Raw genomic sequence first — 24929 nt, forward strand, 5'->3', positions numbered from 1 at the left:
TCTTCCATATACAATGACACACACACACACACACACACGCACGCACGCACACTTTGTAAAACTGTACTTTGCATTTAGGCTATGCCAAATTGTTCTAGCATTAAAAGCACTGAGCGTGTCACAATTTTAGCAGCTTAAGTTCCATCGGTAGGGATTTGTGAGTTTAACAGGGTACAGCTCCAAATGCAGCGTCTTGCATCTCAATGAGGTCTTCAGCTGCAAGATGGATTCTGCCCTGCTGAGCGCTCTGTTTTGAGGCCAGCAGAGTAAGCTAATTGCATTTCAGCTGTAGAGACAGTTGATGCTGAGTTTGGAAATGATCAGTTGTAGTGTTGTGGGATCTGCATAAGCCTACTGTAGAGCAACACTTACAACCTGAGTAGCAAACCAGGACTCTTCCACTTCCTTTCCCCTGCCCGTTTCTTACACATGCCGCTCAAGCAGAGTTCTATACAGTGCAGCTCAGTTTAAACTGGTAACACAATTATGTCAATTTTGCAGTCTTGCTCTGATGCTAATGACATACTATTTTATCAAGACCACTTGGACGAGTGGGATTGTCAAATGGTGACGTTTTATTTTATTCAACGCACCAGCAAATTACTAAACTTTAGTATAATGCTGTTTAAAAAGAGTTTGAAAAATGTTGAAATGCTTGGCACAGATTAGTAAATGAGTTTACTTTAAGTGACTGACTTTAAGTGATTCATTCATTAAATCACATGCCATACTTCTGGTATGCGATTTGTGTCTGAAATTGTGGAAACTATATGTCCTTGAACACATGCTCATATAGATTTATGTCTCAGTGCCTTTTTTCAAATTATACCACTGTGAAAAGTAAACTTCACCTATGCAGTGGCCTGGTTGACAGTCTGGCACTGTCATTATCTGCCTAAAGCACATCATACCCACAGATCTAAAGAACAAAAACACTTTCAAAGCACTGAAGCTTTAGTCTTGTCCCTCACTTGTAAGTTGCTTTGGATAAAAGCATCTGCCAAATGAGTAAATGTAATGTAATGTCATGAAATGCGAGTCTGGAATTTGAAATGAATTTCTGAAAGGCATCATATTTCACATATTTCACTTGTCAATATCTGTTATTGTCATTTAGCACAGCATAGGCTAAAGCTGACATTATGCAGTATGTTATGCTGGAGCAACAACACACAGAAGACATCTTTATTCTCAAGTGAAAAAACTCATTACAACAGACTAGGTGATGCTTTTTTTTAAAATCTTTTTTATCTTTTTTTTTTTTTACAGCTGAACCAGTTTTATCTCTTGCTCACTAAATAAACAGGTTTTATTCTTTAGTTCACTCTAAAGTCATAGATTTTATGTTTAGCAGTGATTTTATTGTATTAAAGTTATTCAGTATTTATTTATTTATTTTGTTTTATTCTGTTTTATTGTTACTGAAGTTGCTGTTTCGTATTTCAGTAGTTTTTATTTGTATTTTATTTATGTGGCCTCATCTATCCACATCACTTCCCCTGGCAGTGGTTTGGAGACATACTAGCTATGTCTGTCTGTTATGTTGTAAACATCTTCATTATTTAAATGGCATATATTGTAATTTCATGAAACAGATTTCCCTGTTGGCAGTCTCAGTCTCAGCACTGTACAAAAATGAATGATAATGTAACTGACCAAATATCTAAGCTCTGCTATTCTACAAGCTGAAAACCACTATGGCATGCTGTTTCATCGACTGCTGTGCTGTTACCAGTGCAGTACGGTGGCGCTCCGCTCCACGTGCCATCCTCCTGACAGTGGCGAGTAGCATTGCCGATCAGCACCCCCCCAGGCAGACAGGAGTACTGCAGCACGGAACTGTATGTCCAACTGTGGGTTCCAGACACTACTGCATTTGGGGGTACACCGGGGTCTCCACAGGAAATAGCTAGAGACAGTGATAGATTTTAAGAAAGAGAGAGGAAGTATTAGTGTGTGTGTGTGTGTGTGTGTGTGTGTGTGTGTGTGTGTGTGTGTGTGTGTTTGAGTGTGTCGGATTGTGTCCAACTATAGATTCCAGATACTACTGCATTAGGTGGTGCAGCTGGGTCATTGCAGTAGACAGTTAGAGGGATAGGGTGACAGCAAGGGAGAGGGTGAGATTAACGTAAGTGTTTGTTGTTTTTGTTAGTGTGTGTAGTTGTGTCAAAGTGCACACATGGGAAATAGAGAAAGAGAGAGGGATCAGTGAACTAGATCAAGATAAAATGGAAAAGATAAAAAGAAATTGAATTTACTGTCCAAAAAAAAAACACAAAAAAAAAACAGAGTTCTTTTTTTTTTTTTTTAAATAATCAAGACATTTAACTTACAAATCTTTTATCAACTGGATATTACATAGCAGGTTTCCTTTGCTTACCCCATTTATCCCCCTTTTTGGCATTTTTGCCTTAATTTGATGTAGCGATAGACAGTACGTTTTTGGAAAGAGAGAAGGTATGACATGCAACAAAGAAACCCAGCTGGAATTGAACTGAGGACTTTGTGGTTATGTGGTAGGCACCTTAATCATTAGGTTAATGCCATTTGTAATTTTACAATATAACTTGTACACACATGATTATGGCAGTATTGGCAGTATGGTGGTATATACACCGCTCAAAACAATTAAGGGACACTTAAATCATACATCCAATCTTGATGAATGAATTATTCAAGTTGAAAATCTTCACTGATGTACATTGTATAAATTGTTGAGAACAAAATGACGTAACAACAGTCAATGGAAACCAAAACCATCAACCCATTGACAGCTCCGGATTCACAATCACACCCAAAACCAAAGCAAAAAAAATTGAATTCACAGGCTGATCCAACTTGCATCACGGCAACTCATAATGTGACTCAGTAGTGTGTATGGCCCCACATGCCCGTATGCACTCCCCACAACATCTGGGCATGCTCCTGATGAGTGGGCGGATGGTGCCCTGGGGGATCTCCTCCCAGACCTGGATCAGGGCATCACTGAGCTCCTGGACCATCTGCGGCGGTACTTGGCGGCGTCGGATGCACCAATACATAACGTGCCATAGGTGCTCAATTGGATTTAGGTCAGGGGAACATGAGGGTCAGTCAATGGCATCAATGCCTTCGTCACCCAGGAACTGCCTACACACTCTGGCCACACGAGGCCGGGCATTGTCCTGCACCAGGAGGAACCCAGGGCCCACTGCACCAGCGTAAGCTCTGACAATGGCTCTGAGGATTTCATCCCGGTACCGCAGTCAGGGTAACGTTGGCTATGACATGGAGGTCTGTGCGACCCTCCAAGGATTTGCCTCCCCAGACCATCACTGACCCACTGCCAAACCTGCCAGTGTGAACCTGCCAATCTAGCTGCACGGTGCTGGGCTGTGATCACAGGTCCCACTGGAGGACGTCGGGCCCTTGTGCCACCCTCATCGAGTTTCTGACAGTTTGGTCAGAAACATGCACACCAGTAGTCTGCTGGAGGTCATTTTGTAGGGCTCTGGCAGTGCTCCTCCTGGCACAAAACAGCAGGTAACACTCCTGCTGCTGGGTTGATGCCCTCCTACGGCCCTGTCCGGCTCTCCTCGTGTCATGGCCAGTCTCCTGGTACCCCCCCCATGCTCATGAGACTGTGCTGGGAGACACAGCAAACCTTCTTGCGACGGCAGGTATGGATGTGCCATCCTGGAGGAGCTGTAATACCTGTGCAACCTGACTGGGCTGCAGGTACCACCTCATGCTACCAGTAGTGACAAGGACACTAGCAAAAAACAAAACTAGAGAAGAATTAGTCAGGAAGGATCAGGAGAGAGCAACTGTCTGTGTCTTGCTTTTGCCTCTCCATTGCACCTGTTGGCACTTTCATTTGCACCAAAGCAGGTGAAATTGATTCACAATCACTTGTGCTTCCTAAATGGACAGATTGATATCCCTGAAGTCCAACTGACTTGGTGTTATACTGTGATGATTAAGTGTTCCCTTAATTTTTTTGAGCAGTGTAGTTATGGCAGTAAACTTTATTTTTTAATGGGTTTAATTGAATTGCCTGAGAGAGAGAGAACCAATAACTCATCTCAAATTAAATTAAATAGTTAGAAAACTTAAAAAGAGTCACTCGCCCTCTCATCTGTATCGAAAACTAGTTTTACAGAGCACAGGTTTCTGGAGGACACAGATGTGAAACTGCTCTCGATTTTCTATTTCTGCCAAGTGACTGGTCCACCGATATCTCCCCTTACCCCCAAATTGTATTACTTCATACCCCATGCCCCAGTCACCACCCCTCTCCCCCCAATTTTCAGATAACACCTTGTTTCTTGAATGTAATGCTCGATGCACAGACACTGGCGTCTCACCAGTGTCTGTCCCTCTCACTGATTCCTCATCTCTACCTCTCTGTTGCTGTGTCCCTGTTCTGCAGTCCTGTTCGCCTCTCTCTGTTTCTCTCTTCATCTCTGAACCAGTCTCCTTCTCTCTATATTGCTCTCTAGTTTAATCTCTATGTTTCTATCAGCCATGGTAGCCCTCTGACAAGAACGCCTGTTGCCCTAAGAGACACATGCTCACCTATTTTTTCTGTACACACACACACACACACACACAAACCTTTAAGCCTCTTTCTTTCATACTCTCGCCCTCCTTTTATGATTGCTCCCCCCCATTTTCTCCCTTTAACCCTCTCTTACACTCCCAGCTCCTCATTCGCTCCTCATCTTCCTCCCAGTGGCTCTTCAAGCCATTTCACTCCTCAAATTGCTTTTCCTGACAAATATAAAGAAAAATAAATAGAAATGCACCTGCCTATGATGACTTGTGTTCAACATGACAAACCTTTGTACATATTTCTTTTATAGAATTCCAAAAAGTTGTGACCAACATTTTCTTTATATGGCTATGAATTTTAATCTACTTCTCTCTGTGTCTGTTCATCTCTCATCGGTCTCCTAACCCTGTATTGTCATTGTTCCTCTCAATTCAAATAATTTTCAAACTACCTGTATTTGTCCATCCATACCTTGGCAGCGAGGGATTGGTCGGTCCCACCGTCCATCATGCTGACATGTGAGAAGCGCAGAGCCCAGCAGGTAGAAGCCTCGTTTACAGTGGATTGCCACACTTACGCCATAGCTGAAGACTTCTGGGTAACGTAGGCCTGACTGGCGCACACCATTCTCCACATGGCCGGGGTCCGAACAGTTTACAACTGCAGAAGAGAGCAGAAAACATTGTTTGAACCTCCGGTATTAAAATAGTTAGTAAGTAGATACAAATGTTTCTCCACTTTCTTTAGGCAAGCACGGTTCACATGTAGCTAGGAAAAGTCAAGTCTACTAAAATAGTAGTACCTAAACACTACTGTTAAAACTGCAGTATTTAAAAGAGGAGAGGAGAGGAGAGGAGGAGAAGAGAGGAGAGGAGAGGAGAGGAGAGCAGTAAACTGAGATTTTGGACATTTATTAATCATCATCATTTTGTGTCATCATCGACGGGTTTACTGTTGCATGACTGCATCCATCCATAAAATCTGATGGATAACATTGTGGGGAAGTAGCATAAACGCCAAGGGCACAAACTTTTTTGGACTAATTGTGAACAATGTGGCAAACAGTAAATATAGTGCTCTGTATAGTAAATAGGGAGTGATTTCAGATACAGCTTGTACCAATCATCAAAATAATCAATTCAGAATTAAGTGACTCTCCCCATGAGAGCATAACCACCAGAGAACAGGCTGAACCCTGAACCACAGTGTTGGAAATTCAGATCGTCCTTGTTGCTCTATCCTGCTTTTTTCTAAACTGCTCTTTTGTCATACCCTTCTTTGTTCTCTGGAGTTCTTTGTTCTCTACTCTCTCCTCTGGTCCCTTCTACTCTGCTCTGCTCTCTGGGTGGATGCCAGTCCAATAAGAGTGGAGTTTGATTTTCCACATGTCACAGGGGAGACTGACATTCACTCAACTTCAAGTCCATGGGGGACATGGATATGGGTGTGTGTGTGTGTGTGTGTGTGTGTGTGTGTGTATGTAAGTGTGTCTGGCACCCTATGGGAACAAAGAAAGTTTCAGTCTCATAACTGACAGCTGCTGCTGGGAGGGAGAGAGACACACACAGAAAAAGTGTGGGAGATGGAGAGAGCAAGCAAGCGAGAATGAATCCCTTCAATGGAAAACCCATGTGAGCAACTACACTTTATCGATCTGCTCTCATGACTTTGCTGAATGCCTGTGCGTTTGTGTTTTAGTATATCATAACAGTTACACAACCAGAGTTCTGGGGAGGCTTGTAGTATAATGTCCACGCATGGTTAGCAGAGGAGGGGAACATGTCTCTGGACATGTACCCAGCTGTGTGTGTGTGTCTGTGTGTGCACATTTAAATTTGTCTATTTATCTATTTATAGACACGTACACACATACCACACTGATTGTGGCTGAGTACAGCTCAATGGTAAGTGTGTGTTTACACTACAATTATTTAGTTCACAATTTAACAGTCTGCTGGCAGCACATTTGCACAAAAATTTTCCAGTTGACATACTGTAGCTAGAAGCAAACTGAGCCAACAAATACTGAGTACATACTGACCATTTAAAATGTGTGGTTTAGTTGGATCTAATGTTTTTTAGAAACCATCATTCCATTTGATTACAATGACATCTTACACACCTGCTGTTGAGAGGTGGCAACATCAGTAGAACTATCTGAATGTAATTATTTCAAAGTGAAAACAATGGAGGCACCTGAAAGATGCATTACTGAATGACAAAGCACATTTGCACAACAGCTTTTTCTTGTTCTTCACATCTGCCCACACCACCTTATCCTACTCTATGTAGTCTAATCTGCAGAACTGATTCAACTAATGCATCTATAGGGACGTACATGGGTATAAGTCCGTAACTCTGTGTTAATATATGTGTTTGTGACCTTTGCAGACAGGTAGGGGGCTGCTCCACTGTCCGTTGAGTCGGCACTGAGCACGAGCATTTCCACTGAGGATGTAACCTCTGTTACAGGTGAAGTTGACAACATCATTGAGGTTGAACTCGCTGCCATTGGTCCGCCCGTTGGCCGGGTTGCCGGGATGACCACAAGTGATCGCTGAGGGGGTAGAGAAAAGTATGAAAAATTGCAGGTGTGGAAAAAGTATTATGTGAAGCATAATGGCATTTATATTATAATATTTATATTATATATTTATAATATTTTCATTTTTTTTGCTGGAACATATAAAGGTTGTCACTGAAAGAACAATTTCAATCCTGAAAAGCCTAAAATATTTCATTTCTTTTAAGATTCTTGTTTATTATATAAGGAAATCGTTTTACTATATCTTTTCACAGTAAATGACAGAGCAGTAAATCATGATGCACTGCTGATGAACTAATAGTTTTAGCATCACAAAGTACTTACGGACACAGACGGGTGTTGTTCCAGACCACCGATGGTCTTGCTGGCAGATTCTGACTGATGTGCCAATTAGGCGATATCCTAACATGCACTGGTACACCACTGTGTCACGGTAACTAGAGCCATCCCCACTAATGTGGCCATTGACTATCCGATCCGGAGAGTCACAGTGACCAGCTAGAAGAGACAGAATGATAGAGATTAATGCATTGTAATGAAAAACAACTTAAACTCACTCTCTTCTCTTTAAAGTCATTGGTGTTGGTTCAATGTTCCTGTAGTTATGGCCTTAATAAAGCTACTTTAGCTGATTGTCTGAGCAGTTACACTCCCAAACCACATTCAGGTGCTGTTTCTATACTCAAACTCTAAATGGTGAGAGAGTGATCAGTGTTCAGAGACAGTGCGGCTCTGTGACCGCAGTCGTAACCATGCAGCAATTATAGATACTCTAATGGTCTGTTAAAATCAGCACATTTAAACAATTTCTCTGTGTTCTCTAAGTGGCCTTGAAGTACCACATCCTTTCATGATTCCCTTAAAACCTGAGCACGTAAATTGCAGGACACAACTTGAGGGCTTAGGTGTGGAAAATCGTTGAATTGTATTCAATACCATTTCAACTATTAAGAGACCAATCACCCGCGTCTCACAGTCAATCCCTCCCTTCATGTTCCTGTGCCTCATGAAGTCAATGACTGAGGCCCAGTACCCTTTGATGTATTCGGCATTTAATACAGTTTTTTCTGAAATGATTTGATACACTTTCTCGAATGATGATTGATATTGTGAAAACAGACGTATAGAAAATTGATTATTTTTCAAAACTCATGAGAGATTACTCCTGCTGATATTTCTACTTTTGACACTTTTAACAGCATCTCGGACCCAGCAGATATAAAAGTATAAAAGACTTTTATCATGAATACCAAAACTGTTTACAGCAGCAGGCATGTTTGAGATTTCTTCTGAAGCAAATTGTGATTTATTGTGTCAATATCTGCACCACCTGAATACAACACACAGAGGATTGAGCAAAACTACCACTTGTTAAACACTGAAATACTGTAAATTACAGTCTTTCCAAAATTATGAGGAACAGATGTTTTGCTTTCTTGAAAGAGACACATTTCTTCAACAAATAAATAAAATTCCATTAAATCAGATTATACAAAAGGAGTTGTGTTCCAGGGTGAAAATAACTGAGCATACAATCTATTTGTTAGAAACCTTGTGTTTTCTTATTTATGTCAGCATGAGACTGATAGGAACCCTAAATATAATTTTTGGGGGTTTATAAACTCACTACTTAAGAAAAACTTTATGAGAGGTACAATAGAAGACCTCATATGAAATGACTTAACATAATCACAGCATAAGGATTAGTCACTTAACGTTGAAGGCCAATCAGAAGATTTTATCAGCTTGAATAAACAACATTCTGATGTGTGTGTGTGTGTGTGTGTGTGTGTGTGTGTGTGTGTGTGTGTGTGTGTGTGTGTGTGTGTGTGTGTGTGTGTGTGTGTGTGTGTGTGTTTTTAAATCCTAACCCAAATCTTGACAAATGCAGTACAGTTATCTGGCATTCAACCACATAAAAAACACATTTGTAGCTGTGTTTAAATAATGCTTTAGTGACTTTAAATTTAAACTCTTCTTACATCAATGTTTAGGTTATTTTGCCCACCCTTGTTAATATCATAATTTCAGAATAACAACATTTATCACATAAAATGTGCATCCTGCATGAAATTTCTTATTCTGTGTGTAACTCCAAGGCTGAATCATTGGAGAAGAGTATGCATGTAAAATCAGGATTAATCATCTCTGGTCAGTGCTTACTGAAGGTCTAAATCAAGCCCCTTAATGTATTAAGTAATAAAATGGCTCAGTAGTAGATCATTTGAGTTAGGGAGGCATGTGCACAGTTTATCTTACTTATTGCTGGTCTAATCTCCATAGACCTTACCTAGATTCCTGCAGTAATAAAACTTATGTATAAAATGTATGTATTCACACATTTCCATTAAAAATCAGTCTTTACAAAAACTTGACACACAGCCTTTCCCTCTGTACACCTGTTGAACAGAACATAGAGATACCACTACTTATAGCAGATAAATACAACAAGTTTCCACCACACTAGCCATTAATTTGGCATCACACCGTGAAATGTTTTAGGTTCTATATCATATATGATTGAAAATACCACCAGTCTGACACTTGATACCAGGCACTAACCACAATGGATGCTAAACAGAGCTATAAAAAATGTACAAAAAGTGATACAAGAGATCTTCAATGCAAGATTCCTGTAAGCCTTTGATTTAAACAGTTTAGACAAACTACACTTCATTACCAATACACTTGCCTTTGCTTCTTGTTTTTAATGATTCATACCCTTGAACCTGTAATTTTGCTTTCATAATTGATCAAATTGTTAATTTTTATTCCAAAGTATCCTAAGACAGCTCATAACACATTGTACATTCTGTAACAGTTAATGGACCTCACCTAAACACCTGGTTTCTGCACCACTCCACAGCCCGTTAGCACCGCACTCTCTGACATGTGACCCCACCAGCGTGTAACCATGGTTGCACATAAAGATTGCAGTTGCTCCGAATGTGGTCAACGTCCCCAGTTTGGTCCCAAAGGGTGGAGAAGGAAGCTCACCACAGGAGATGACTGAATAATAAAAAAATAATAAGATCATGTCATTACAGAAACACACTGGAAGTTTAATATTATGACATAATCTTATGGGGCTAGTGGTATTGTTATATTTCCTGTTATGTCTACCGTGTCTACCATTATGTCTGGATATAAAGTGGGTTATGCTGCCAAGTCTTCATAATGTTAGGTAAGATGGATAAAACACTACAAGACCTGAATTTAAACACCGTATTTATTTAATGTTCCAATCTTACACCTGACTGAATTAGATTTAGGTCAGAAGATTTAAGATCCTTTTTCCTTAATATCCTTGGAGACATTGGTTTCAAACCACTAGCCAGCTTGAAGAATAGACACTCCTGTTAAATTTCCAATACCAAATCCAAATTCCAAGGTCAAAATAGTTTGACAACCACTAGTCTAATGTGAGATTTCAATTTTTAATCAACTTCTCAAGTGTACACATTTCACTTTTTCATTGGAATACCATATATTATGCAATGCTAAGAAATTCTGTAGCCTATTGCCACGTTTTCTAAGTCACAATGTTCTCGCACTAGTTCACTTTATGAAATAAGCAGCAGAGGCACATTGCAGAGTAACACTCTATTTGAAAAACCAATCTTCCACTGTTGCCGACATATACCCCACATTTAGGAAGCACACTCTGTTGAAAATAGTTATCACAGTCCCAAGACAGTGTGCATTGGTAAAGATCCCAAGGCATTTGGAAACACATATACCCCTGGTAACTAGTTTTAAAAAAGAAGAAGTAAGGGCAATGGATAAACACACACACACACTCACAGAAAAAGTAGCTCCCTCTCAACCTGTCCCTTTCCTACTATCAAACCTACTAGACCTGCGGCAGCCAGTATTAAACACGGCCATGCTTGGCCACGGCTGCATGTTTCTTGGTGCAAAAGAAGCTAACTGTATCAGAGGAGGTACTTTTGCTGCTCTTTCCAAATGTTTTGTACCGGGGTGGACACACAATGTGGCAGTGGCTGCAATGCAGTTTTATTGTTTTGATGCTCATGCAGGTGTGTCTATGTGTGTGTATGAGATGTCTTTTTTTATCCCTTGGTGTATATGCTTCCCTATCCATAAAAGTTGTTGATTTAAGTAACTAACATATAAGAACGACTGTGAAGCATTTCATGTATGTGATTATACAGTATGTGGGCGTGTGTATCGACTGAGTTTAAAGGAATCTTTTAAATCCTAGATATGGCTGTATGCCTGTGCAGACTCATAAGTGAAGTTATATGCAATCCCGAGTGCCAAGGGAGGTGAACAAGAGCACAAAACATCATATCATAGTGCAGTTTTATTACCTTATTCAGAGAGGGAATGGGTCAGATGACTCTGAGCAAAACAAATCACACAGTAACAGGTGTAATTTCCTTTGCACAGGATAGTCATAATGGTGTTCATGTGTGTTTAAATACTTACTCTTGCATGTAGCTGGGTCATCTGATCCTTCCCAGGTCCCATTGGCAAGGCAGCGAAGAGTCCGATGCCCGACACCCAAATAGTACCCTGATGAGCATTCCAGCATCATCATAGACCCAAACTCTCCCAACCTACCATAGAGTAGGTGGTAGGTCATGTGATCTGACAAGATGCTGTCAATGCTAGGGCAGTGGACCGCTGGAAAGTAAAATTTGTATCAAATTAAATAAAATAATTAAATTAAACATTATTTTACAGTTTTCAAGCTTTCTTTATTTAACTTTCTGTTTATATAAATGCCAGCACTAAATACCACATGAGCCTGTATGATGCACAATTTATAACCTATGAAAATCTATAATCTTATCTAAAGGTCATCAGGAAGCAAAACTTTGAGGGAGTAAGGATCCAGTCCAACTTACTTGGCCTAAGTGATAGGCCTAAAAACAGCATCTATAACATCTATTTTAATTGATTGATTTATATTTACTCACAGATGCCTTACAATTCAACTTTTTTGGATCTGGTTTGGTTCTTGGTTTTTTAAAATACCATAATAACCAGGATACTGTACACTACAGACATTGTGCAAAGAAACTTTTTTTATGCATTAGTCATACAGTGGGGTCAAAAACTGCAAGATACGGTGAAAAGCTCTGGAAATAGCTAGTAAGTGGACCTAAAGAATTTTTTCCTTTTTTTTTCCTTGTCAGCTCATACTCTTGTCTAAAAAAAAACTTACGTAGACATCTGGGGGCTGAGGCAGCATTACTCCAGCTGCCATCCTCCAAACACACTGCTGTTACTGAAACATCGGGGTCAAGGTGGTAACCATGGTTACATTGGTAGGTAACCTGGCTACCAACAGTGTACTGGTAAGCATGGAAGCTGCCATTGCCCGGTGACTGAGGAATCCCACACGAGATTGCTGCCACATGACAAAGACAGAGGAGTTGAAGAGGGCATTCCTCTGAGACAGCAAGTTTTTAACTCATGTCATCATCACTTGATGAATTTTACCTTGACAAAAAGGTGGTAGCGTATCCCATTGGAACAGCCCATTGGAGTGAAGCTTGCAGGTGGCATTGGTTGTGCCTACGAGGCGGTAACCACGGTTACAAAAGAACTGAAGTCTGCTACCTGGACGGAGTTTGGTTCGGTTGACCACGCCCCCATTCACCGGAGGATCATTAATGCTACAGTAGGCAGCTGGAGACACGGAGAAACAATGAGAGAGACAGAGGGAGAAAAATGTATTTCTCTGGGTTTCTCAGTTCACAGGAAACTCTCCCAATTACTGGAAACATTGCAGCATTCATTCACCCATTACCAGGCATTTTGGATAAAATACATGTTGATCATCATCTATGCCCCTTATTACATTACAGCTGACAGCAGTGTCAGTGATTTTAGTCAACATATAATGACTCAAAAACCTGTGAGTTACAAACACAAGCAGAATACTCATACCAAATAAACTACTTTTTCTGAAACCCTTCCAAGCAATATAATGTTTTTGTCTTGCTGGAACAGAACATAAAAGCACAACTGTTAGAGCATGGATAACAGTCTAAACATCAGGCAGAACACGCCACAATGGACTACTTGGCTCTCCCTTCCCTGTCCGATGTGGTCATTGCTCCACCTGGTCTTGGCTCTTTTCCCTTTTGGCCTCACATTGGTGGAATGACTTTCCCACTCCAGTCAGGACAATAGAATCACTCTGTAATTTCCATTTTCATCTATAAACCTTTCTTTCCAAGAGGAAATGGCCCCTCTTTTGCTCACTCTATCTGCTCTAAAATCAATCTGCTCTATCTGCTCCACTAATTTTATATCTTATCAAAGCTTCTCTCTGACATGATCATTCACTGGTTGCAGAAACATTCAGAGATGAGGGCCCAGTCCTTCAATTCCTCACTACTGAGTGTTTATAATTTTAATAAAGGGACATGAACTCCTCTTGGATAAGATTTTATCTAAGGGCCTATATATCATAGGATCAGTTGTTGTTTAATGCTGAATTGCACTGTCAGTTTTATTGGGACTGTGGAGGGTTGAAATGACCTCCCTCCCAGTTTATAGGAAACACTTTGATTTGAATTCCTACATTAAGAAAAATCTCAAATAATGTTTCATACCTATATTTAACTGTGTTGCAATTGAGAGAAAAATAGATTTATTAATCAGAGCAGGAAACTTTATAAGATAGAAGTGTTAGAGAGAAATTATTATAAAACATTATAATATTAATATTCTAATTGTGCCTATGTAGACAGGAGAGTAGGGACAGTCATAATAAGATATATAAGATACTTGAGGATAGATAAGGGCAGGACTGTGAACAATGCAGAGGCAATGAATGACACACACTCTATTGGGATACATTGTAGAATATTATTGTGCTTACATCATGGCGACATGCTAAAGAAACCAAACAAGAAAAGGTAACAATCATCAATACATTTTGGATAATGCGTTGATGGTTTGGTTTATTCACACTTAATTAAACTGTAGGTCTTCAAAAAAGCATCAGTACTATTGATATGATTACTTTCAGAGATTATAACCGATTTCACCAGACATTTGCCAGCCAATCAGTTATCAATCCACATAGAAACATGTATTATTGTGGAGGCCCAGTATTCATTAGGCCATGCAGTTGGTATCAGGCTGTGCCGTCATAAATCTATAGAGCCCATAGATTTAAGATGGCTTTACCCAAACAAAGAGCAGATACTGGGTGGTTTGATCTGGCCTTACATATAAATTATATTTGCATTGAATTTAAAATAGCTTTAGCTGATTAATACAAAACCTTCAATGAAAAAATATAGCAGCTTTGTTCTGTTGTATATGTTGTAAAAAAATATATATTTTATATAATACATAATACTACCTATACTACTACCATTGTTGATACGTACTAAAAACTTACTGACCCATACTTATTTACAGCCTGACCAATTCACCATATAACACACATTCAAGTAGCAAAAGCTTAAAAAACAACCAAAAAAACAGAGGATTGTAATTTCAAAGTGAATCACCATGAAGCCTCTACATAAGCAATGAGACTATAGCTGCGTTTAGAAAGGTCAGTGGATAAATAAATGTGATACAATTAAGAAAAATGGCACTAAGGTCATTTCACAGCTAAAGTGCATGGAGAATGAACAAAATGATAAGAAAAATGCAGCACTGACTGTTACAGACCAAACTGTAGGCAACACAGACCACACACTCACATTAATGCACAGACACATACAACCTTGTAGTATAATTGCAAGGAGATAATACATTCTTTTCCCCTTATATTAATCCTAAAACTTTAAACAAACAGCCCTTTAAAGACGTGGAGAAATTAAGAAACATAACTAATAAATTATAAATCCATGTTATAAGCAATTGATGAATATACATATTCGGTACAATATAAAGCGCACTCTATGTGTGGTGTGTGTCAATGTAAAGCACACCAGAGCATGAATGGTGTCTAGGAAGTGAAAAATCTACCATAAATTTCTGTGCTCTGAATAGCTGCCGTTGTCAGGGCAATACAACACCATGGGGGAAAAGACAATACTATTACTTCAGGCCATTGTGCTGATATAACCCACAAACTAAAATATATTGCACATTTTTTCAGTATAGAGAGCCAGGAGACTGACCTTGTGACTCACTCCTCTCAAGCCCAAACAAGATCAGTGTGACTGTAAATTGTATTTTCTATGACTGAGATTCGTGGTCATCTTCAACAAATTCTTCACAAGTTAAAACCCATGATTAAGTGGCTGCTAAAAAACCTCACAACCTGAATCCAACAAAGCTAATGGTAATCACAGTGTTGGCAAGAACCTGCAGAGATAATACACTCAATCTGAAACAAATTGTCAAATTAACAAATTGGTCTTACTCATTCTCATTTGCTCCTAATTAGCCCGATGCATTACAAAAAGAACGTTTCCAATTATAAGTGTTTTCTAAATGATCATGGCTCATGTACCTACACCCTTGATGCATCAATTCATTTGCATGAGGAGAAAGGCATTTGGGTTTCCTATTTATGCAAGTAGATACAAAAGATTGTTCAGCATGGCAGGATGGGTACAAATGACATGTTTTCTTTACAAGGACACTCATCTCCTTGTTTGCCACACTCACATTGTAGCTTTCCTCCTTGACATGCAAGTAATGCATATTTACACTTCATTTTAATGTAAGAAAGAAAGAAAGAAAGAAAGAAAGAAAGAAAGTAAGAAAGAAAGAAAGAAAGAAAATGACAGATATTAAATGTACCTGAATATCTTATCTTGAATCCTCTCTTGTTGGTTGCATGGTCAGTGGACCATCGTAGATAGAGCTGGTTTGTTTTAGATGTGAAGTTCAGCTGAGATGAGTGGTTACCACTAAGAGCAACAAGCAAAGGGCTTTGTCCTGAGGATCCTAGAGAAACAATTGAGTGAGACTTCAGAATGGCTGTGTGTACACACTTATATATGATGTATATAATATATAATTATATATGACAAGGACAAAACTAGACAAATATTACTTCTTTCATATGTGTGTGTCAGTAAATTTGCAATTTCCAATAATCTTAGAATCTTCCAGATGAAAATTATGTGAGACGGCGCTGAACAATATGCTGCAGTCAGAATGAGTTTTATTGTTTCTGTGACATGTAGCACGTGACGCTGACAGCATCATTAAAACTAAGTACCCCAAAATTACTTGTTGTAGATGTATTCTGATTGGAGCATATTATTTAGCTCATCCTCCTGTTCACAGACCACAACCCTCCACCTGTGCTCAAGTCTATTAAATAAGCCAAGGAGTGGATGCAGCCCTAAATAACTTTGGTCTTGTTTAGAAAGACTCACCAGTCATCTATCTTTATAAAAGAGTTTTTACATATAGTAATGTATCCTTTATTTAAAAGTTTTCTCCAAAAACATCAACCGTAATGTTGACACCTATTGACATTTTGTTCCCTTCAACAAAATGAAGGGAACACCAAATCAGAAACATCTTCAGTCACAGCCACCTACTCAACAATGACGCCACTGCTGTCAGCAACATCAAAGGCAGCTAGAGTCTGTTTAGGGCCAGGCAAGATAAATGCAAAGAGACAGAGCTGAGCAGCATACAGATATTAGTCATATATTAAACTAAGCCGTGGCCACTTTGAACAGGCATTATGATTTAAAGAACTGATATTCGGTTCTTGCAAAAATCTTAACAAAAACATTGTTAGCTGTGACTACCCACTAGCTATAGTTTTGTAAAGTTATAGAAAGTTCTTAGTATACACACACAATCTGTTCCGCACACTTTTAAATTTACTATTACACAAACCTCTTAGAACTCCTCAGGGGGGAAAATCCCCAACTCCAGAAATGAGAATTAAGTGTTGTGCATCTTATTAACTGTTGTGCTACTTTTCATAAACAGACATGAATTAAAGCTGCATGTGAGTCTGTGCATGTGTACGTGTGTATCTGTGTGTGTGCGTTAGGTGTAGTAAAAACGGAGAGGGAAAGCTTTGTCTACCATCAAAAATCTCCAGCTCATCAAACTGCTTCTCGCTGTGGAACATCTCCACATAGATATTGATGGTATAACCTGGGGAACGAGAAAAACTCATTTACAATCAGATTCAAAAAGCAAAAATATGCAATATAAAGTGTATACCACAAACACATGCTGTACACACACACTATGCAGAAACCTTAATGCATATGCATTATGTATGTAAGTGCAGATATACATATATAATGCATAGACACGCTATATTTTACATACACACACAGAATCTCACTTTACATACAGGTACATACAGACAGTCTCTCACACTGTACAAAATACAATCAATTTTTGTTTTTGCAAATATAAATGTACACATATGATTATTTCACCCCCTCAATCATAACTCTACACACACAGAGAGCTGTCTATACACACACTGTATGCACTAGGGATGTCAAGAGAACCAAAACTTTGGTACCAAGTTGATGCCAAAATTGTGACGGTTCTTGTTTTTGCTATAATGCACAAGGTACCAAAGGTGTTCTAGGTACTGGGGATGTGATTCTTCCAGGACTAACAAGAGAAGTATAATAACCCTACAAGCATTCCTGTCTGACATCAAACTCAAAGAGAAGAAGAAGGCAGGCACAGTAAACAATAACAATACGTGGAATGGCAGCGACATGTGAGGGTGCAGCGACAGGTCTGCCACGACTTATGGAATAAAAAAAAAACATGCCAAGACTGTTGTGTGGAGATATTTTGTATTTGATGTGGATCATCAGAGACAAGTTATAGACAGCCAAAAGCCAGTATGCTAACGGTGTCAGAGCATTTAAGATGAAAGGAGGGAAAACCTCAAACTTATGAAAGCATCCGGATCTGCGCACAGAATTCAGGGTGAGTGAATTTCCGTTTTTAACTATAACGCCGACTTTTTAAATAACTATATAAATAACCATGCATCTGTCACCATCTTAGTCAATTTAAACTACTCCTTGCACATTGACATGGAGGTGTGTGCATGTCTGTGTGTGTGTTTGGTGTGTGTTAGCACACTGTGTGTACAGCAGCCTCTGTTCTGTTTTCTGCTGTGGTATAAAATTTAGTATTGCGAATCATGGAATTTAATTGGTTTTGGTATCCTCTACCAAATTTCTGGTATTGTGACATCCCTGGTATGCACCCCCTTAACACACACTGTACCTGGAACCATGCGTAACAGCCAGGAGCATGTCTGGCTGTTGGGGTAGTTGCTAGGAAACCCAGGGCTTAGTATGACTCCTGATGACGCAGACCGCTCCTCATTGGCCGGGCACTGGGCTGGAGGGGTAACAGAGAAAAACTCGTCAGTGAAAATTCACAGGTTTCTTTTCTAACTTCTGACAATTCTCTTTCCTGATTTTTTCTGAGTTGTCTGGGTGAGCACTTAGGTTGCATGTCCTCATATAAGAGTGCTTGCTTCTTTTTCTCCTACTTTGTAACAGAAAGGACACTGTTCATTCAACACTCAGCTATAGCAGGAAAATTTTCTAAAAAGAGGAATTCAAATCAGGATTCAGTTTTGTACTAGAAATACCAGGAGCCACTACCACCACTTCCCAAAGTGGATGTACAATGCTGCTAACTGCTGCTGAAATATGTGCTTTCGTCTTGGGGTCTCTTTAGTGCAAATCAAAAGTCATGTGCACACAACACACAACACTAAGACTATTTGACAATGGAAGACTGTATCAGTACCAACAGGCTACAAGGATTTTATGCCTCTTCACTGTTTAAATTGCCGTAAAACATGAGGCGTTTAAAGCCTAATTGTATTTCAGTCAGTGATTTCCTACATTTCCCAAAATGACACATGACAACCCACTGAGAATCATGCTGAGCTGGCTATATACAGCTGGATTTTATGTGTTGGTGGATAAAGCAATAATCACACAGCAATAACACAATGTTTCTTGCACAGGCGAGTTTAAGTCTTTATTTGTTGGAAAAATATGTCTCTTCTGATTAGAAATTTACCTGTGATACTTCAAATATTTGCTTCACACAAGTGTGTAGCAATGATAGTAGTAGTAGGATGATTAGTATTAGCATTGATCACGTTTTAGGAGCAGACACAACTATCATTTTAAATTTTACTCATCAATATCAGCTTGCTATCATGTGGAGAACCACTCAGACAGTGCAAACAGCTGGATACTGTGGCTGTGGAGAGAACTTGTGAATAACATTGGGGCACTGGAGAGACGTGTGAGTTTACTAGTCAGGGACAATAATTAAGTTGCATTATGGGAAGTGCAGGATTGGTGATTTTTGGAGCTTCAACATATGACCATACTATAGCATTCACACATTATCTACACTGTTGATACACACATACATTTCAGTTCTAAAAACAAATGAACACAAGTACACACACAGTAAATTCAGTTTAAAAGCAAAGACTTTCACAGAAGCTATGCTGTGGCACAGTTCCTGTAGATGCTAACATCAGAGAAATGCTCCAACATCTACTACAGAGTTAGGATCCTTAAAGTATAATTGATAACCTTATGTTGTGAGTGTAAATTTATTCCAATTTCAGGAAGAAATTTCAACAAACCAACTTAAGTCAACTACAGACCACTTTGATTAAGCATTACCTAGAGAATTGCTAGGACTCAGGGTCTTACATCTGATTTTCACACTGATGCTGTGTGTGGTTTGGGACTTGAACTGAGCATTGTCTTACCTTGACATGTTGGTGGCGGGTCTTCAAAGAGCAAATGGGAGTTGAGTTTGCACATAAGCTCTGCTTTTCCAGTCAGTGTGTATCCAGGTAAACAGCGATACTTCACAATATCACCTAACAGGGAAAATAAAACATCTATAAAACATATTCATTCATCATCATTATCATACATTTAACAATCATTTCTGCACAGTACAGCCTTGATGATTGCAAAATTCAAAAAACCTAATTAAACCAAACCATATAAAATAGCTTCAGAATTGATAAGTCTATGTTAGCTTAGCATAGAGAGCTCCAAATTAGTAAACATGTTGGTTGGTTGGTTGGTTATTTTACTCCATTTTAAGAGGCAGAGTTGACTTGCAATCTTAAAACACATTGCAGATGTAATGCACGTTTCAATCTTTGCACGAGAAGGCACGCAGAGTGCACATTCTCATTATTAAGTTTAAAATTGCAGAACAAATCAAAAACACAGCATTCACCCTTTCCTTTAGCCTCGTCGAAGATTGTATCATTGGCTTTAGACTGACTGACAACAAAACTATGTCAGTTTCTGCGGTACTCTGTTCTGCCAGGTTGTAAGGATATAAAATTCACACTACATGCTCTCAAATGTTCTGAGGGGCTTGTGAGCTTTTTATGTCTGATTACCCCAAACTACTTCCCTTTGGTCTTTACTCTGTCACAGAGAATGGCTTGACTCTCGCTGTGAACAGGTGCGGTCCTGGTGCTGCTGTGGTGCAGTGCAAGTAGCCATAATTTGACTTTATCCTGTAAATCACAAATCTGTAGTAGTGTTGTATCACTGTTGTATTTGTCTGTGTCCTATTAGGGACAATGTATCTAAGGACTTTTTTTTTCAATATGGACTAATATAGCGTTAATGTATTTTTAAAAGGTCAAAAAAAAAAAAAAATCAGTAAATCTTTCAAAAATCAACTAAGTTTTCTGAATTCATAAAATGTTGACATTTCAAAATGTAAGATGAGAGAATGTAAGATTTCTGCAGAAAATGATTTTATATTTTGCCAGAAGCTACTAGGCTCTGCAAACTGCTGGCAGGGTAAATTGATTTTGCTAGGGTTTCATGAAATGTCTGCTTTTTCCAAAATTACAGCTCCAGTTGATCTAAAAGGTCACCAAACCTAAGAGTAAGATGCTTTGAGCAAATCAAATAATACAGAGCCGAAGGAAAATGGAGAACTTGACAACCGATTATTTCTCCTAAAATGGATGCTATTCAAAAGCTTAGGAAAACATATCCAGTGTTACATTTCAACAGAGTACATTAAATAGAAAGCGGATGGTCCGAGATGTGTTGAGCCTAGCTCAATGCAATTCACACAATGCAAATAGAAAAGAAGACTTTGTGGATTGATAGCCAGTTCTTTTATACAATAGTGCTACTTACTGACCACACAGTGGGCCGCAGTGATTGCACACAGCATTTCAGTTTCTTTACATACTTGTGAATAAGACTTATGTGGTATCTAAATCTATTGAACATTAGCTTGCTAACTAACAAGATACAAAATCTACTGTAAATACCATTAAGACAATTTAAATGTTGCAGTTTCCCCATTGACAGAGGCAGCTGTTTGTCCCTGTTCTTGCTAAACTATACACGTCCCAAACCTCTCCGTGGTGGGTGCAAAGATATGCAACAGACATAGATTTTTTCATATAAAATAAGAAAGCTAATGAGTATATTCCCAAAAAATTGCACTCTTTATATTGTTTTTAAAAGGTAAGGATTTTTATAAGCCTGAGGAGGTGAAAATAGTAGCAGTTCACAAAAATTGCAACAAATTTAAAAGAAAGAAAGATTTTGTGTTTTTTTTTTCATCTCTTTGTGACTCATAGTGTTTACCACAGGCTGGGAATCAGTGCAGTAAGAAAAGGCTGCAGGAGTGGTGAGCAGTTGGAGGTTCACACCGGTTACCATAATTTATTATCAAGAAAGATACTGGTCCTCTGTAATCTTACTTCAGTGATTACACTAAACAATGATAAAATAACATAGTTTTCTTTTGTGAATCTATTTTCTGTTTTTTTCCTGCAGTGTGTTACAGATACAGATAAACATGCACACAGATGCACTGAATGGATGCAGGTTTGCTGTCTCGGTTTCAGTAAACCTGTCTAGTAGGTTATTCTATTATGATGGGTGGTGATTTTGTTTTAGTTTTTTAATATTTTCTAGTTTGTCTACTGTCAACAAAGGTTTTGCTGTATACAAAGTCATAATTAATAATCAAGACTGTTACCTATCTGGAAGTCTTCATCTTCAAAGATCACTTCGGCATTCTCCACAACAGGGGGAGGAGGGCATTTCTTTAGACGGTAAGCTGGAGAGAGGTGCAATACAGTAAAGTACCTTTGAGATTTCATTTGAAAAAAGTGAAGTACAGTGATGTTTACATTGTCAATGTAGTTGCATAATTGTAACTGGAAGGATGTGTGTTGGTGGTTATTATACATAAGTATCTTTTATATTTGTTGATCATTAAATCAATGTGCATGAACCAAAAAATGGGAACCACAAAACAAAGATGTTGCCTAACAGTTCTTTGTTCTGTTGCTGCAAAGGAGTTTATTGACATTGTTAAAAACAAGGTGTACATTTCTCTCTTTGCAAAGTGCATTCATGTTGAGAGCCCATGTGGAGAATGGGACAGAAGATCTGATCTCTGATCTTTATTATCTTAAATATCCAGACAGTTCTTTAGGGGGAGCCATGCTTGTACCATGGACTTTGCCATCAGGTTACTCTGTGCCTCAGAATGGCGCGGGTGCAATGTGCTGTAAAGGTTAGCCACTGTTTACTGAACCTGAACTTGGGCTTTAAATACTGTATGCAGGGCACACGTTCATGTCTTTCACATACTATATCTAGATGGTGACGATGCTATTATTAAATTGTATAAACTGTACATTAGAAATCTAGGAGGGGCAGCATAATTCACCTGCACAGAACCTAGTCTGACAGCTGAAAATGTAAGACAGGTTATCATGTAATTCTATAGAAATAATAAAAATAATAAAGAATATCATCAGAATAATAATCATAATAATCATCATAATAATCATAATAATTTCAGAATAAAGCAAAGAGGAATTGTGGAGTAAATCTCACAGAGTATGGTGCTGAGTCTGTCAGGGTAGTCTTGTGGGAGAAAGAAAACACTACACAATTGAATTCACAAGTCAAAAACAGTGTCAAACTCTGCAAGAACAACTTAAGAAGTGAATTCAGCCTCCCAGATATGTTTCTCAGTGACTTGAATAACAAACATAAGCAAACAACATCATTAATTATTTCATTTTAAACCGCATTTTTTTGTCTACCTGCATACTGGGGAGAGATCTGGTTTCCTACTTTGGATAAATGAAAAAAAAAATAAAAGGGAAACAGGTGTTTTTAAGAGTAGCTGATCCGAACCCCTTTTTAAGTAATGATTCGCTGGTTCCATAAACAAAAGCATACTTAAACACAAAGGTGCAGATAGTTTGTATGTTTCCCTCAAAAACAGTTGTTTGAGGTTAGAGAAAACAAGGCGCACGCTGAGCAACAAGGCACAGAGTTGCATTCTTTGTCACTGGTACTGTGTAATTTTAACAAAACTCGGAGCCCCAGTTACAAAAGCTGCACCTCAGCGTGCACACACTTCCAGTGATTCCTCACAATATGTTCTGTGTTGAAATAAACACATCACATGAGATAGACATCCTCAGAGATACGAACTCGTTTATTCTTAAAAACAGTGAATAACGGTGGAGTGATGGAGCCGGCGACGGAATAGAGTGAAAGGAGAAAAGTGGGCACATCACACTCTCATACTAAGACAATATCAATTCATAAATCAAGATGGATTGTTTGGGGAAATTAGATTGGCGTTGTATTTACAAACACAGGTGGCATGTAGAAATATTAAACCAAAAACTACTCCTGTGCATTCAGTTGTAGAAACAAGTTTTGGCACAGAACTTGTTACTTGGTTTTGTCTCTATACCCATTTGTTCATTCTTTAATGTTGTACACGAAAATACTGTATGAGGACACCAATACTACAGGTATGTGTGTGTATGTGTGTGTGTGTGAGGGAGAGAGTGTGTGTATCTGTACCATGGAAGTTGAGAATGAAGAACCCTCCAGTAGAAAAGTCAGAGTGGAAGCGGATCAGGACCTTTGGGCTGGTGCTGTAGGCAGACTCTAATGCTGTGTTGCCACTGAAGACTCCCAGCTGAGGGCTGGATGTATCTGGACCATCCCTAAATAAAGAAAGAGAGACAACAAAGACATATGATGCTGCTGAAACTAGCAGGATACACTGGAACCATTGTAGCAGAGGGATGGAGACACCAAGACACCAAGAGTCACATATGATATAAAGCAAAGTGTTCTTTATGTACAAGCAAAGCTTCAACTAACATGATTCAGAATTCAAAGATTTGTCACATACTCAAATTTTCAACATGTGCAGTGAAATGGGGGGAGGACACACTGTAGAGGATGTTAATATGCGAATGCATAATAATAATTAGGATAAGTGTAAAAAATAATGACTAGACAAAAAATGAATTTAAAGAGTAACATTTCAAAGATTAAAAAATTAATGTTATATGTAATACAATAATATCAATATTAACAATTTAAGATTTTTTACAATATGTATAATCATTTGATGACAATCATTTCATTAGTAGTACAGTACAATAATAATATAATACAGGTGATACATATTCCGAGCTGTATCTGCCCATGCTGAACTGCCATTACTTTGTTTTCAACAGTTTTCCTTCTGTTCTGTGTAGAAATAGAAATATTTTGCTCATTGATCAACCTGCAAAGATTCACCAACCCCTCACTCCAAAATGCATTTTAGTATAAATCCACAATTATCTCCAAAATCTCTGTAGATTCCTTACAATGCAAATCCATAATAGTGATCAAAGCCACACTAAAAAACAAACTCCTGACAGGTAGCAAACATTAACAATGTGTTGGTATATGTGTCTGCCACGCCTCTACAGGAAGGTCAGGGGTTGAGATCAATATGAACTACTTATGAATTGCTAGTAGTGGATTTGCTTTCACTGACTGGATTTAATTACAGAGGGGAAGAGAAACCAAA

The 24929-nt window shown here is 38.8% G+C and overlaps 1 protein-coding gene across 1 annotated transcript in view; it reads right to left on the reverse strand.

Moving 5' to 3' along the window:
* Positions 1 to 24929, reverse strand: part of LOC111219088 (CUB and sushi domain-containing protein 1-like) — a 303797-nt gene that overhangs the window by 24631 nt on the left and 254237 nt on the right. Inside the window, exons 46-59 of the mRNA XM_022741679.1 lie at positions 23921 to 24066; positions 22062 to 22142; positions 19792 to 19905; positions 18267 to 18383; positions 17085 to 17156; positions 15831 to 15977; positions 12552 to 12740; positions 12274 to 12459; positions 11532 to 11729; positions 9915 to 10088; positions 7404 to 7577; positions 6918 to 7091; positions 5006 to 5194; positions 1733 to 1909 (exon numbers count right to left, since the gene is read on the reverse strand). Coding sequence (XP_022597400.1) covers positions 1733 to 1909; positions 5006 to 5194; positions 6918 to 7091; positions 7404 to 7577; positions 9915 to 10088; positions 11532 to 11729; positions 12274 to 12459; positions 12552 to 12740; positions 15831 to 15977; positions 17085 to 17156; positions 18267 to 18383; positions 19792 to 19905; positions 22062 to 22142; positions 23921 to 24066 — 2138 coding nt within the window. The remainder of the gene's footprint in view (positions 1 to 1732; positions 1910 to 5005; positions 5195 to 6917; positions 7092 to 7403; positions 7578 to 9914; positions 10089 to 11531; positions 11730 to 12273; positions 12460 to 12551; positions 12741 to 15830; positions 15978 to 17084; positions 17157 to 18266; positions 18384 to 19791; positions 19906 to 22061; positions 22143 to 23920; positions 24067 to 24929) is intronic.

This window comes from Seriola dumerili, unplaced genomic scaffold (assembly GCF_002260705.1).
Source record: "Seriola dumerili isolate Sdu_G_001 unplaced genomic scaffold, Sdu_1.0 BDQW01000003.1, whole genome shotgun sequence".
Classification (NCBI taxonomy): domain Eukaryota; kingdom Metazoa; phylum Chordata; class Actinopteri; order Carangiformes; family Carangidae; genus Seriola; species Seriola dumerili.